The following is a 14,751-nucleotide window of genomic DNA, read 5'->3' as shown; positions in this document are numbered from 1 at the left end:
AAAACTTTATTCGCAACCAATCCGAAGATGTCAAACCAATCATGCTAAACCATGCATTAATTCTGCCCTTTCTTTTGGCTTGGTCTTCTTGAATTGAATTTAAGAAAAAAATCGTGTTACTAATGATGTCCAACATGCAACCGTGCCTCCCATGACTCATTAAACATGGGTCAACGCAGTGTCCATTTTTATGCGTGTTGGTGTTCGTGTCATGTTTGTGCAAGTTTCACCTCTTTTACACCTATGAACTTCCATAAAAATGTCATTTGAGACATGATTTTGTGTGTGTGTGTGTGAGAGAGAGAGAGAGAGATAGAGGGAGTTCAATATCTGTACATCCATATATTTAATCCAATACAAATTTTCTTCAGTACATGACAACCCAGATACACTATGAACAAGATGATTCTGTTTGTAGGTCCCTTCTATACAACTTTTTTTTTTTCGAACACCCCTGAATCCCTAAACCCAACAGGGCATTTAGCCATATAAACACGTAATCGTATTTGCAAATGGGATTTAAAAGACCCAGAACAAAAAAAACAAAAGGAGAAATTCTGCACAAACCGTGGAATGGAGTAATGCATATGGCTGCAGAGACTTCACAATTCAGCAATATGCTTCACCTTATTCTACTCCCTTGGTTGAATAACAATTTGCACTCTACAAATTAACAAAATGCTCTCTGCCGCTTTCCCTTCAATGATTCCTCAGGAAATATCATAAGTATCCAGCACTCAAAAGCGGACACTAGCCATAATGATTTATTATATGCCCCGTACTTTGACTTCTCTCTCTACTTTGTACACTTAACTATGCAGAAGTTAGCAGCCCTATCCCTGCTCAAGCAAGTAAGATTACCGATACATTGTTAACTGTTCTCTGGCTTCTCATCCAGATTCCCCTTTGGGCTGTCCAATGAGTCGCCCAAGTAAGAGCCATCTGGCTGCCGAATGCATATGTTTAAATTTCTCGAAAGGAAAGTTTCCTGGAGGATGCACAAACACATGGATATTCATCAGAGAACAATATGTGTTACAAGACAACTTCATTACAGAGGCTCCTAATGATCCTAAGGAATCTTATGCACCAATGCTACAGTATAAATCAGGATCATTTTTTTTTTAGAAACCCATTGTAACTCGAGAATTCTTGTATGACATAGCAGAGTCCATATTGAGATCAAAATTTTGAGAATCCATATTACCTGATCACCAGCCTCTTGGCCCTCTGAGTGGAAGAGAATAGGCCGGCAACGTTTGTCCTCATTCATTAGGCTTGAATTCTGAAAATGAGTCACAAGGGCAGCTTTTCCCTGGATTCGTGCATATGCCAGTGAAGCAACTTTTTCACTGTTAAACTTCTCCCACTTCTTCCCATTAAATGCCTGCACCAATTTTAATGGTATAAGTTCCCATTAGTTTGCACTCTGAGTCATATATCAGGATAATGTTCTTCAGTTCTTCCTAGAGAATAAAGCACTCAAATACAGAGAGACTAACAGCAAACAAGTGTTTCAAAGGGACCAAAACTAACCTCATAAAAGGCTACAATGTGGGAAGGTGACACCATATTGATGAAGGCATAGCCCACATTGCACTTATTCTGCAAAAAGAGACGAGTAAACATTAGCAATAGATCAACTTGAGGAAATTATAGAGTACTCGCAACAAATATTAGTACAAAGAATCACCTTAAAGTCAATTGGCAGGTAGAGAAAATCATATGTACCGCTGTGATTTTCATCAATAGCAGCCAGCAGCATTTTTGAAGTGTACCTAAAATGAGAGACAATATAGGGCAAAATGATAAAGGTATTCAAAACTGTAACCCAACAAAATTAGAAGATAAAAATTGCAAGCATCTACTTTCTAGAATGATTACGATTTGTCTTACTTATTCGGGATGTTTTTTATCATTAAAGTAGTCCTAGTATCTTCGCCACTGATAATTTTATCTAAATCAAGTTGAAACTGCCTTTTGCTATCTATTTGATTCCCAGTATTCTCAATCCGTCGACTTCTACCACGATCAGCCAATATCTCATTGATGGTTGCTGCTGGGCCAGTATAGGAACCATTCCCAAGGTACACAGGACCAGGCTTTGGCATTGGCATCATTCTGAAACTAGGCGAGCCATTTTCAGTAATATTTCCTGGAAGACCAACACCACCACTCAAAGTTCCACGACCACCCATGTTCATCATGTAATTCCCGTTGCTGTGACTTAAACCCATGCCCCCAAACACTGGATTCATGAAGGATGTTTCTGGTGACTCTGGGAAATAGCCAAAATGTCTATCCAGAGGAACACCAGATGGAGCAGATCCCACATGATGGTTATGTGAACTGAGGAAAGAGCCATGCCGGCTAGTCAATGAAAAACCTTGTCCCTGTCCACTGGAAAATGGATGCCCCACAGACGATGTTGGCCAGGCAGAAGAATTATGCTCAGCATAAGGAGTCGGACTTCCCCAGAGAAACTGAGGACCTGATAATGTTCCAATCCCTGATGAATTTGAATTCGACTCGCCAAATGAGATGGGACCTGGACTTGCACTTAATTTCTGCTCAGGAAAGGAATGAGGATGCTGATAGGCTGCTCCCTGTGTTGATGTAGAGTTACTATATATCTGATTTGTATGGTTTAACCTTCCTTGGTCCTTACCGATAGGTGCAATCTTTGCAGAGTTAGATACATGAGCTGGGAGAATGGAAGCTAACCCAGGCAAATGGTTGCTATCTACAGGACTGAGGCTTCCCAGACCTGGGGACTTACTAAAAGCATGCTGATTTTGTTCAACGGGGCTTCCAATTTGTGCCCAGGCACCTGTCACCATGGTAGCAAAGCCATAATTTAACTTCTAGCAGACCATGCATTCCCAATATCCAGGAATTGATGAAAATAAGCAGAGATAATTGAGTTCTCAGATCAATGAAGAATGCAAAGAGATCTACCTGGAGGAGAGTTGGTTATTGGTGAACCCACTGGATGTCGGAAACTCCGAGCCTCATCTTGCTCAAGCTCTTGACTTAATTGTTGCATCAAGCTAGACATAAAAGTACAATGATATAATTCCCTACTCAGCTTAATGAATTAATATAAAAAATATATATCTAAGGTTATGGGATTCAATAAAGGTTATAAAACATGAAAGTAGCGAAATCTATACGGCACACATAATGAAGGGCAGGAGACATGGGAAAAAAATTATAAAGTAAAAGGAACAGAAGGTAACAGCAGTTAAAGATAGAAGAAACTGAACAATTCATGAAATACATGTGTTGCAAACTCTCTATGAAATATGAGCTGGTATCTGCAGATTCTACACATAGTACAAGATATATGTATAAAATAGGTCAGTGAAATAGGCTCCAAGATCCTGGGATATGATTCCAACAGGAGAAAGGAAGCCCAGCCCAAATCAGAAGTGGGACAATTGTACATCTTTTCTATATTTCCTTAGTTTTCAGATCCTTCACTTAGGTTTGAAGTTCCAACTGCACATTCCACGTCAAGCAAACCATTTATTTCTCAAGGCTCCTTTTCACAGGATGGAAGTCACCTCGTGACAACACATTTATTTTCTGTGGATGTATATTTTTGAAGTCGCCAAACAATTAGCAGCCATATATTGTTTTATACAAAATATTTTTAAGATTATGTCCTGTAATCTGAAAATCATGAAGGAAGATCTCATAAACACCTAAAGTTGAACATCAGTACAACACTTTTATTTGAAGTGAACATGAACTTTTGTGTATGGTAATTGTCAGTGCTTCAATACAGTTATCCAACCAAAGAAAATAAAAAATTCTATTCACTGAATCAAGGCTTTGGAAATTTGATTTTTGTGTAAGACGTTTAAAGGAGAAAAATTAACAAATGAAAGCACCATTAATCAAATAGGCTTCGCCTCACGATTTGCTATATTCTTACGAAATTATTAAGATATTAAAATTCAGGGCAATGCAACCCTAAGCTTAAATTGTCAAATTGTTACAGAACCCACATCAAGTAAATTGATACTTACTTTCTACGTGCTCCACCAGGGCGGCTGGGTTCGAGCTTTATGCGCTTCCCAGCTATGTCACTCCTATTTAATGCCCTTAAAGCTGCCTCTGCAGCTCTAACATCATAAAACTCTATGAATTTATGGTGTCTCTTGTGTGGCGTTTCCCTGATCTGCATTTTGTGCTCAAGAAAATTTAGATTTTATACAATCAATCAAGATAGTGAAAAGGTGCACAACTGCACATACAAGGTGACAACAAAAAAAAAAATCATATATAACATATTTTTTAAAGAAGTTACACCTCTTTGACTTCTCCATAGGCCCCAAATATCTGTCGAAGGTCATCATTTGACACTGATGCATCCAAATTGAACACCACAAGAGTCCCTTGGTTAATATCCTTTTCTGACGGGTTATCCTGAATTCAGCAGTGAAAAAGATGCATTATGAAAGTGTTGATTGAATCACTAGTACCAAACCAAATTTTAATAGTAGACATTTTATTCAAACCTTGGGAATTGAAAAATGAATGTCAAGTTTTCTTCGTCTCAAGGGCTTGTTCTGTAATGCACGCATTGCAGTGCGAGCACCTCGGATATCATAGTAAGATATCATCACAAAGCCCCTATGCTTGCATGCAGTGTATAAAGTTCTGATATCCCCATATTGCTAAGAAAAAAGGGAGAGCTCCATAAATCAAACTAAGCATTAAGAGTATCAAAATAAAGATGAAAAGTTGGATACACACATACTTATAAAAACGTCAAAAAAAATCCCAAAAAACTGAAAAAGCACTGCCAATACCCAATTGCAAACTCTGTTTCTCAATTCTCACACACCGAGAGCAAGCTTTAAAAAAATGAAAGTCTTAGCAAGGGAAGGCAAACCAGTGCGCCAAATACATTATCTACCAAAACATTGTAGTTGGCAAAGAACATCCCAGTGATAAGAAGAATGTTAGCATAGGCTTAAAATTATCTTGAATGAGTACTGGGAGTACAGTACTACAAATTCGCTACAAAATGAGGTCTCTAACTTTAGAAGGATAGTTCCTAAAGTAGTAAACCTGAAACCTACCTATGTCTTTACACTGAGTTAGCCAATGCAAGTTGAAACAATAAAGGAACTTATAATTATATAGACCAACCCAAGAAAGAGAGCATGATGAAGTCCAACTCAATATCAACCAAATATGAAAATCCAAAATCCAAGGGAATGAGCTACATAACAAGTTGGGCTAGAACATTAACTTGCATGGGTGAAGTTACTAAAGAAGGGAAGGCCATCTCCATGATATCAAAAGTTCATTGTTTGATGTTCTCTGCAATAAGGACCTTGATGCACTTTAAGAGTCTTAATTTCTAATAAGGAATTTTAGTGGGGCAATAGACAATGCCATTGAATCAGAAAGCTACAATTCATTCTATAATTTCTATTCCATTTCATAGAAAAGTCTCACCTAGAATTTTTTTATATTCTTTTTTTATTTTTCTTATAAATAAGAATCCCACCTAAAACTTTCATCTGCAACCTAAAAACACAATGAAAATCTTTTTCCTTTTGAGAAAATCACCATGGTCTCAAATTTCATCTCACCCACCACCCCCACCCTAAAGTAAGAACTCTAAAGTAACCCCCACCCACCCACCGACCCGGGAAAAAAAAAAAAAAGGGTGAGCGTTAAACCGAATACATAGAAAACAAGGAGATCAACAAAATAAGCAAGGCACAGAGGCCAAGTAAAACAGACGATTGTAATGAAATAACCATTATAGAATACCTCAAACAGAGATCTCAATTCAGAGTCCTCAACATTACTATTGATATTTCTAACGAATAAGGTCCTTGATGGATGCTCTCCATAAGGATGTTCCCCGGCCACTGTTCCCGCACCATTTGGAAGAGCAAAATGACCAACCCCATTTGGAACAACCCCATCAGAAATGCTTAGTTTCGACATACCAATACCGAGGCTCTCTTGGGATTCAAAATCCAACTCCATTCCACCTCCACTGCCAAAGAGATCATAATCTTCCAAATCTTCCAGCTGACTAGGCAATCGACTTAGATCAAAATCATCCATTATGCCTGCTAAGAGCTCATCTTCATCATCAGGAAGCATGATTCCAAATGCATTTGACTCAGAATTTTCAAGTGGATCCTTAATCTCATTTTCTTGGTCAACTTTGTTTAAATTGGGCGAGCTATCATCAACAGACTGACCCAAATGCTCCAAATCAGAAAAATTCACTGCATATTGAGAAAACCGAGCCTCAACTCTCAACAACCATTCGACAGATAGGAATAACATTTATGTTACAAACAAAACTTAAACGTACACTTTTCATGTGGAAGGACAGGCAATGAGCTCGAAAACAAGCTAGCATCACTTGAAGCATGATATGCCTCAGTTGCACGAAGGATCCCCCATGCAGTATTCTCCAATTTTCTAGGAATGTTAACCGATGGAATCTTAAAGGCCCCTACAAAAAAGTTACAAATGGCTGATCAAGATAATGATCATGCATACACAAGCAAAAAAGTTACAAATGACTGATCAAGATAATGATCATGCTTCCATCAGTTAACAAAAAGAGAGGGAACCTTCAGAACGGCCCAATATAGTATCCTCTAAATGTTTCTCCATTGAATCAATTTCTGCAAACACAAGGACAATGAAAAATGGAAGTTAAACTATCAGAAAGCTCTTAAATGTATATTTCTTTTAAAGTTCAGAAAACATGCATATGTACACAAAGATACATCATATGCATCAATGAATATAATAAAGATAATAAATAAATAATATCAACAGAAATCAGCATGGTGCAAAGAAATGAAAAACAAAGGAATCAATTATTAATCCTGAAGCCCAATCATGTAGTGCTCTATACATTTCATAAGGGTTTTTAAAACATGATTTATAAATGAATTAAAACCCCAACAGTAAAAGACTTTAGCTGAGCTGCATAATGTTTCCCTATTTGTTCAGTCAGCCAATCAGGAATCAACTTAATGTGACTCAGCATGTACATAATTGGAAAGCATCAATAATTGCAATCTTCATTTTAACCAAAAAAAAAAAACCATCAATAATTGGAAAGGTGAACATCAAAATATGTACAAAAATGTCGGAAGTATCAAAATTGGAGAGGTACATTTGATCTCTTAAGTATACATACAAATTTATGATGTTCTTTTCCTTAAAAAAAAGTATGCATGCAAATTCAGATGCAGGCAGATAAGAATCTAATCAAGGGGGAAAAGTATCAATCAGGACTAAAGTAAAACATCCACCAGAATTACCAATGATCGGATTGATTGTTATGATAACAGTTTTGTATACCAATAACAGAAGGGTCTATCAAACTCAACACAAGTTTTCTAATTGATGGAGTAAAACAAAACCAGCTTGACATATTGCCTCATAAACAAAGTTCGGGCTGAAATCAAATGATGCCAAACCCATATGATGTGCAAACATAATCGACTGCGAATTCGGATGGAGAAAGTGCAACAGAACAACTCACTAGCTCATAAATCCAACTGGGTACCAAGTGAACAAAGCTCTGAACTCAAATTTAGCACGCAAATTTAACAAAGGGACTTCAATGTTAAAATACCCATGTACGCCTACCTACTTCAGAACCCAAATTAGCTTCAAATTATTCCACTTTCCCTCAAATCTCACTAGTCAAATGAATCTCACAAAACTAGAAAAACCCACATGCAATATCAACAATCACATGCAAAAAAACAAAACTTTATAATTAAAAAATTATAAGAAAAAAGCCCAAAAATCCTAAATTTGATTTACCTCAAATAATTCAGGAGCCTAGAGAAAAGGGGGAAAAATGGAGTAGAGAAAAGACATAGAGAGAGAGTACCTTATAGAGAGAGTAGTTAAAGCAAAGAGAGTAGTTAAAGAGAGTCCATTGAAGGTGCGTTATTTGGCATACTGAATTCAGAGTTGTTTGTCATGATCAAGAAAAAAAATTGTAGAGAGAGAGTTTCGTAGAAGCAGAGATGTTTGTTTCTTCTACTCCTCTACTTCCTCCACTCTCGCCGAGAAACGAGATAGAAAATGTAAGAAATTTTCTCAAACAAAAAGAAAATTGACAGAGAACCCAAAAAATAAACAAATAATAAAAACTGAAACAGACGCAATGATTGGAGCCAAGGACCAAGCAGTAGCAGTACATCAAAATAATTTTTTCTTTTTTTCTTTTTTATTTCAGACACTCGCACACATGCACTGATACACACAAACCATAACACAAAGCCCTCTCTCTAAAACTAGAAATTCGGCTGCATTTGAATTTCCTTTCGCGTCCGTTGACACAGAGCATATAAGATATGATCATATGACACACCACAATCCAAAACTCAAATGAAAATTCAGATAATTTCGCGGGAGTCTTTGACCCTTGTTGTTGTTGGAATTACGCAACTGCCATGCTTCCCTCGCTTTCTCTGCTACGTGGCCGCTGATGAGTGGTTGAGAGGGTCTGGTGGGGCCAAAAGTATGGGGACTTGGGGAGCTAGAGAAGGCTTGTCTGCTGATGGTTGCAGTGGATTACTACGCTACTTATTGTGGTGGGCCTGCTGACGTGTTGTTGCATCGGCGAAAGGGCTGGGTTCCACTGCTTTTCCATAGGATGCCCCGTGGAATAACTGGGTCCAACCAAATGTTACCACGTTTCTTTGATTGTGGATCGGCTTTGACCGTGCCCGCTTGGTAGGTTTTTATGGCCCAACACACTGGTATTGGGCTGGACTTTAAACAGGCTTATATGGTTTTATAAAATAAAAAAATTGGTGTTCTTTCGTCAACAGATATATTGTATGGTTTAATTCTATAGTTCTATATTGTAGATTTTATGGTCAACCAATATATATAACAGGAATAATAGTTTCTTTAGCTATTGTTGATACTAAAAAAGATATGACTCAAAATTGAATATTGTTACTCCATTTAAATGAAATTTTTTTGAAGGTTTTTTTTTTTTAAAGTCTATTATAGAAAATAGGCTTTTTTAAGGCTCATTATCAAAAAACAAGTTCCAATGCAATACACTTTAATGAAATCACCTGTAAAAATGCCCAACCTTTTTTTTAACATAAGGAGAATTGTCATTGTCCAACAACGACAATTATGTTTTTTTTCTCATAAACATGTAAAAAAAAGCATAAAACCAACACACAAAAAAAGCTTTTGGAGAAAAAAAATTCTTAATTTTAATAATAACAAATAATTGGCACTATCCAATATTAACTATATGAGACTGTTCGACAATAACAATCAGCACAAGAGCTCTATATTAGTGATTCAACAAAAAGCAAGATCTGGAGGCCGATGCCTACTTCCAGATCGGTGGTAGACAAACTCTAATCTGGACCCTCAAGGCCCTAGCAATGGTTTTATAGTGAAGAGAAGAGAATAGAGAGATAGAAAGAGCAAAATGGATGGAATTGACATAGTACCTTCAGATTAACATTCGGATCTGGAGGCTAACGTGTTCTTCCAGATCGGTGGTCGACAAAGTTCAATATGGACCTCAAGGATCCAACAATGGCTTATAGTGAAGAGAATAGAGAGAGAGAGAGAGAGAGAGAGAGAGATAAGCAAAGTATAAAGAGAAAGGTTGTCAAGGAAGAAAGAGACGAGTAGCAAGGGTGTGGTCTTGTCGGACGGTGAAGGTTCAATCAAAGAAAGAAAAGAGAGAGGTGATCAGAGAATGAGAAGGGAGGGAGAGAAAGAATCACTAGGTTTTTTAAAAGGTGAGTTTAAAGCTAATTAAGTGGACTCTTTTATGATATGGATAAAGTAGATGAGTTTAATTATCATTAAGAGTCGTAGATGAGTTTAATTATCATTAAGAGTCAAAAAGTGGACTTTATAATCATTATATGTTTTTTATATTGGATTGTCCTAGGATAATCACCTCTTATATTTATGAGTTCTACTTTTGAAAATGAGTAAAACTCATAAATATACTCAATTCAACTTAAAAGGAAAAAGAATATTGTTGACATCGACAAATCTATAAGTTTGCACTCTTTAAAAAGAACATAATCAATTTCTTATTTAGAAAGAACATAATGAATTCCTTATTAGTAAAATGATTGTTTTTGCTATTACATCATGTTGACAATTATATAGTTAGAACAAGAACATGAACTAGTAGATATAAGAGTAGGACATATTCTTCTTTAGTTGCTAGGTGAACCTTGGTAATGGCTTAAAGTTTGTCTTTGTTGTAAGCTCCATTAACCTTGGTGTCCTTAACTCTTTAACTTGATTTGAAGGCTTATTTTAAATTACGGCCACCCCTGCACATGTTCTCCTTCTCGCAACCTCTGTCATACGGGTTGCTTGGTGGAGGCAAGCAGTGTGAACCAGTACGTACAATGGGGCTGGTCATGGACTCATGTCGAATCGTGCCATAACCAAGACTCGTGGCAGGAGTTGTTTCAATGTAAAGTGAGCACACAAGGAGAGCAACAATGCGTAAAGTGAACGCTTGGACATGGCCATTTATTCAGAACAAATGGGTCAATTGGTTGGTCTACACTTACTAGATAATGAGAACTATAGGATTGGAGGACGTGATGACGATGGGATTGGGAAATTAAGTTGCCATTTAATGTGATAGTTTTTGCCAATTTTAGATAATGTATCAAAGTGAACTTAACTTGAATTTTCTACATTGTTATTGATTGTTGGCTAAACTTTGAATTAGCTGTTAGGTAATTAAGAATAAAGTTATTCCAAACTACCTACTCTTGTCCACAATTCTCAAACTACATAACACATATGCATACATGAACATACCGATAAAATAAGGTTGAAATTAAAGATTGCTCATCTTACTAGAGCTCAAAATTAAATATGTTTGATAAAGTTAACAGAAAAGAAGAAAGTTTGAGTGTTAGATTTCAAATGATAGAGCAAATAGAGCCCCTAAAAAGAAATATCTTAACATATTTGTGGTCATAGTGAGGAATTTAATTATACTTTCAAAGAAGAAATTATGTTGTTCATATTAGATAACTATGAGGCCCTTAGAAACTTAAGTTATCAAGGAATGTGCCAACAATATATATCAAACAAACACATTTCTTCCTGTATAGCCCTAACCTACACGTGGAGTGCATACATATACTTACATACAAAAATAGTAGAGAGAGTTAGGGATAGAGAGTTTGAACCTAAAACCTCTTGCAAGCAAGGTTTAGATACCATAACAGACAACCATTATACTTCAAAAGTTTAAACTATCAAATAATTAACTAACAATGTATATATATCAAGCTAACATATCAAAATTAAACTTTTTCTTTTCTTTTCTATTTTTATGCGAAAGAGAATTCGAATTTGGAACTTTTCCAATATTGCGGAGATAAACACAACTAAATCAATAACTACTTTGAGTTTGGTAAGTGTTTGATTGAATTCATGTCATAGACATATATTTTGAAATGGTTCATGGATATATGTTGCTATTCAAGATCATTGTGGGCCCCAGTTTCTATATGTGTAGATGGGCCATTATATGTGTATGTGAGCAGATTGGCGAATTCAGTTCTTGATTCTTCTGTCCATAAGGTCTCAGCTGCATGATCATCGTAGGGTAGAGCAGCTTGGTAGCTTACTGCAAGGTAGCAATAATTGAGAAGTGGGTTTTCTGTTTTGGGTCTGAGCAAATGTAACAGTTTATGGATTTTTGGGTTGAAAACATTGGGAAATTAGGTAAAAAATGAGCCCAAATAGATCTCAAGAAGGAAAGAAATATCAAATGAAGCCCATTTATAGGCCTAAGTAAGGTAAGGGTTCAACTTTATAGGGCCTTTGCGTGAAACATAAATTATGAAACTCAGTCAGTTGGTACAACAAGAGTTTTTTCTTTTCTTTTTTTGTTTTCTTATTCTCTTGATGTAAACGCGTTGACAATTCATCCCTTTGTTGGAGTCTTGTAAATCTAATTCATCACATGCAAAACGAGTTAAGCAAAGTAGAATACAATATAATAAACCTCTAAAGCTGCTCTTACCTCTCTGTTCACATTGGTTTTGTCTTCAAGACTCCTAAAATTGGATAGCCAACTCTAACACAACATTTTAATCGATTGTGAGTCACTAATGTATATAGATCTTATTATAAACAAAAACTTATTAATGAATATATGATTGATTTATGTGTGTTTCGCAAGTGTAAACTTCATATATATTAATGATAGATCAACAACCATCCAATTTTATCATAATTATAAAAATAATAACAAATAAATGATTGATGTACGAGTTTCAGTACAAAAAAAATTAACGATCGACAATTATTCACGTACAAATTCTTGTACACAAAAACTAGCGATGGTTATTAAAACCTTGAGAGATGAATGAGATTGAAGATGACACCTGAACCCCAACTACCCCAAAAGAAATTAGAAGACAAAACTAGAAAGAGTAGATGTTGAGCTTTGGCATTCTTTGCCCAAAAGACAAAAGATTTGGGTAGTTGGGGTGTGAGAAAATGGAAGTGGGGGAGCTACTACGAGTCTACGAGGCCACATCCACATGCCCAAAATGTGGAGCCTCGGCCCTTCGGGGGATATTTGTTTTTGTGGCAGCATTGAGGTACTTTCATTTCACCGTCTGTGGTAGATGATGAAGTTGCAACATTGCAATCATGCATGCGATATTGGCTCTGCAATTTGCCACCGACAGGCTGTGGGACCCACTCTAGCTGACAATTTAAGCTGTGGCCTGTGGGATCCCACTCTCTTTCCGACGGTCACTTGCTCGAGGGAAGTCCACGTGGCCACGTGCATGGACTCGTGGAGGAACGGACAGGGATATACTTGTGATGGAGGCTAGGCATATCCTTTTCCCCAAACAGTTCTACAGTATTTCTCTACGTATTTGTACTGGTATCATTATACGTACACGGGTCAGGAGCAAATACGTAATTTTGACTCTTTATGACTACGGAACCGTGCAACATGTGACGATCACCCGATGTGGCAACGTGTCATACTGCCATTGGCTGTTGTTTTGCGATGGGATTGCTTTGCCTGCAATTGCAGTATTATTGCATGCGTTGGCATATCTACTTTGATCGTCCATTAAATTAGGCTCGTCAAAATATATTAAAAATTTTAATTTATGTGGTACGTAGCTGAAGATACATATAGTGTCATGTGAACATCTTATGTACATAAGTGTATTGGGTGCCATGATATATACATGTTTCCAAATGCATGCTACTATATTTATCCTTTTGGGAAGGTTCTGTGCATGTCTCCCAAATAGTACTTTTTTTTAAGCCCAAAATCTCTCCCTAAAGTTTAAGGAACTATAATGTGTTGGGGCAATATTTTAATGGATCAATACCATGTAGGATATTGAATGGAGTCAATTGTCTTCATTCTCCCTCTCATATGGATATAGTGATTTAAGAGGTTATCAATTGTTACTTTGTTGCTATCTATAGTGGTTTAAGAGGCTAGGTTAAGACTTTCCTAATAATCTCATATACGAAACAAAATCATGTAAAAACAAATAAGAATCAAGTGACTGAGATAACTACAACAGTTTAATGCTACTTGATTTTGGCATTAATGCTTGACTTCTAAATTTCTAATCTAAACCTTGAGATCAATCTATATACAAGTCAATAATTTATTTTCATGATTTTATAGAAGTCAAATTCAGGAGTTCGATATTACTATTAATTTAAATTTGTGAGGAGTAAACAATTAAGCAAGTCTTCGTTAAGAATTTAAAAGTGGAGATAAATGTTGATTAAGAAAAGGTGGATAAAGAATGAAAGACCCTCTTCACCTCATATGATAACTAGGAATGAATGCTCTAACTCCCTACCATGCGTGTCCACTAGATGTGCACTTATATGGCCTATTCTTTGTACAAGAAGGAGCTTATGGGGTAATAATGTAATTAAAGGACCAATTACTAGTTTTTTAATTAGTAGTCTTAGATTATTAAACAACGGATACACAAAATGATTGAATGAAAATGACATAATTTTAATTTGGTGGGCAAGATTCGGTCCTCAACCTCCTTTTTCATGCGTGATTGTGAAAGCAAGTAGTAAACTAATTATAAAATCCTTTTGTGGCTATCATGCAGACTTGCAGAGTTTCACGGCAAGGTATTGGACATTTGGACAAAGCAAATTTATATATTTTATATTCAATTCATGCTTTTTTCTAGCTACATATGTGTTTGTCTTCGATCTGCTCTGAACCACAAGGAAATATATAATTGTTTTCAGCAAAAAAAAAAAATTATAATCTAATATGATAGAGACAACCAAACACCCAAAAAGTAAAAACAATTAGAGAAAACTAGAAATTCAAAAAAAAAACCATAAAGGGCAGGAGATAAAAAGAGAGAGACAAACAACTTTTCCTTTTCTTTATAGAAAAAAAAAGGGTTTTATTTTCAATATTTAATAGGATTAATGGATGCCTACATGGCTACATGTCCCACATTTTAATAAAGAAATGCTGCTATTATGCCTCCCAACTTTTGTACGTGGTTGGCCAGCCTCCACTTCAAACACTTTCAATGTGATTTGAAGTGATCGATCAAGATGGATTTAGCTGATCATGGACTTATTCTTGCTAATTAAGCTTTTATTTAAAAATTGAGTTGCCGCTGCAGACCCAATTTTGTCCTCTGCTCTATAGTTTCAAACTTTCAATATCTTCTT

General features: G+C 36.2%; 1 protein-coding gene across 2 annotated transcripts; it reads right to left on the bottom strand.

Annotated features, from left to right (window-relative positions):
- Window positions 1-317: 317 nt before the first annotated feature.
- Window positions 318-8,304, bottom strand: LOC147287775 (protein MEI2-like 2). 2 transcript variants are annotated; one of them, XM_086238935.1, is made up of 13 exons: window positions 7,904-8,304; window positions 6,621-6,674; window positions 6,356-6,499; window positions 5,797-6,266; window positions 4,527-4,685; window positions 4,318-4,434; window positions 4,035-4,186; window positions 2,959-3,050; window positions 1,897-2,830; window positions 1,694-1,778; window positions 1,537-1,605; window positions 1,208-1,387; window positions 318-988 (listed from the first exon to the last, which is right to left on the bottom strand). In XM_086238935.1, the coding sequence occupies exons 2-13, from the start codon at window positions 6,661-6,663 to the stop codon at window positions 872-874; spliced, it is 2,562 nt and encodes an 853-aa protein (XP_086095061.1). In that variant the 5' UTR covers window positions 6,664-6,674; window positions 7,904-8,304; the 3' UTR covers window positions 318-871. The 2 variants fall into 2 exon arrangements, with proteins under 2 accessions (XP_086095061.1, XP_086095060.1); XM_086238934.1 differs by having other exon boundaries at window positions 6,621-8,304.
- Window positions 8,305-14,751: the final 6,447 nt, after the last annotated feature.

Source organism: Dryas octopetala, chromosome 4, assembly GCF_963921425.1.
Source record: "Dryas octopetala chromosome 4, drDryOcto1.1, whole genome shotgun sequence".
In the NCBI taxonomy this organism is placed as follows: domain Eukaryota; kingdom Viridiplantae; phylum Streptophyta; class Magnoliopsida; order Rosales; family Rosaceae; genus Dryas; species Dryas octopetala.
The sequence above is the reverse complement of the archived record's forward strand: the minus strand, read 5'-3'. Positions and strand labels throughout refer to the sequence as shown.

Excerpts from the sequence above, each read along its gene's own strand:
- LOC147287775 (XM_086238934.1), bottom strand. The coding sequence starts at position 6,663 with ATGGAGAAACATTTAGAGGATACTATATTGGGCCGTTCTGAAG. Across the intron at positions 6,500-6,620 it reads TATATTGGGCCGTTCTGAAG|GGGCCTTTAAGATTCCATCG; the intron begins GTTCCCTCTCTT and ends ACTTTTTTGTAG. Across the intron at positions 3,051-4,034 it reads CCTGGTGGAGCACGTAGAAA|CTTGATGCAACAATTAAGTC; the intron begins GTAAGTATCAAT and ends TTTTATGTCTAG.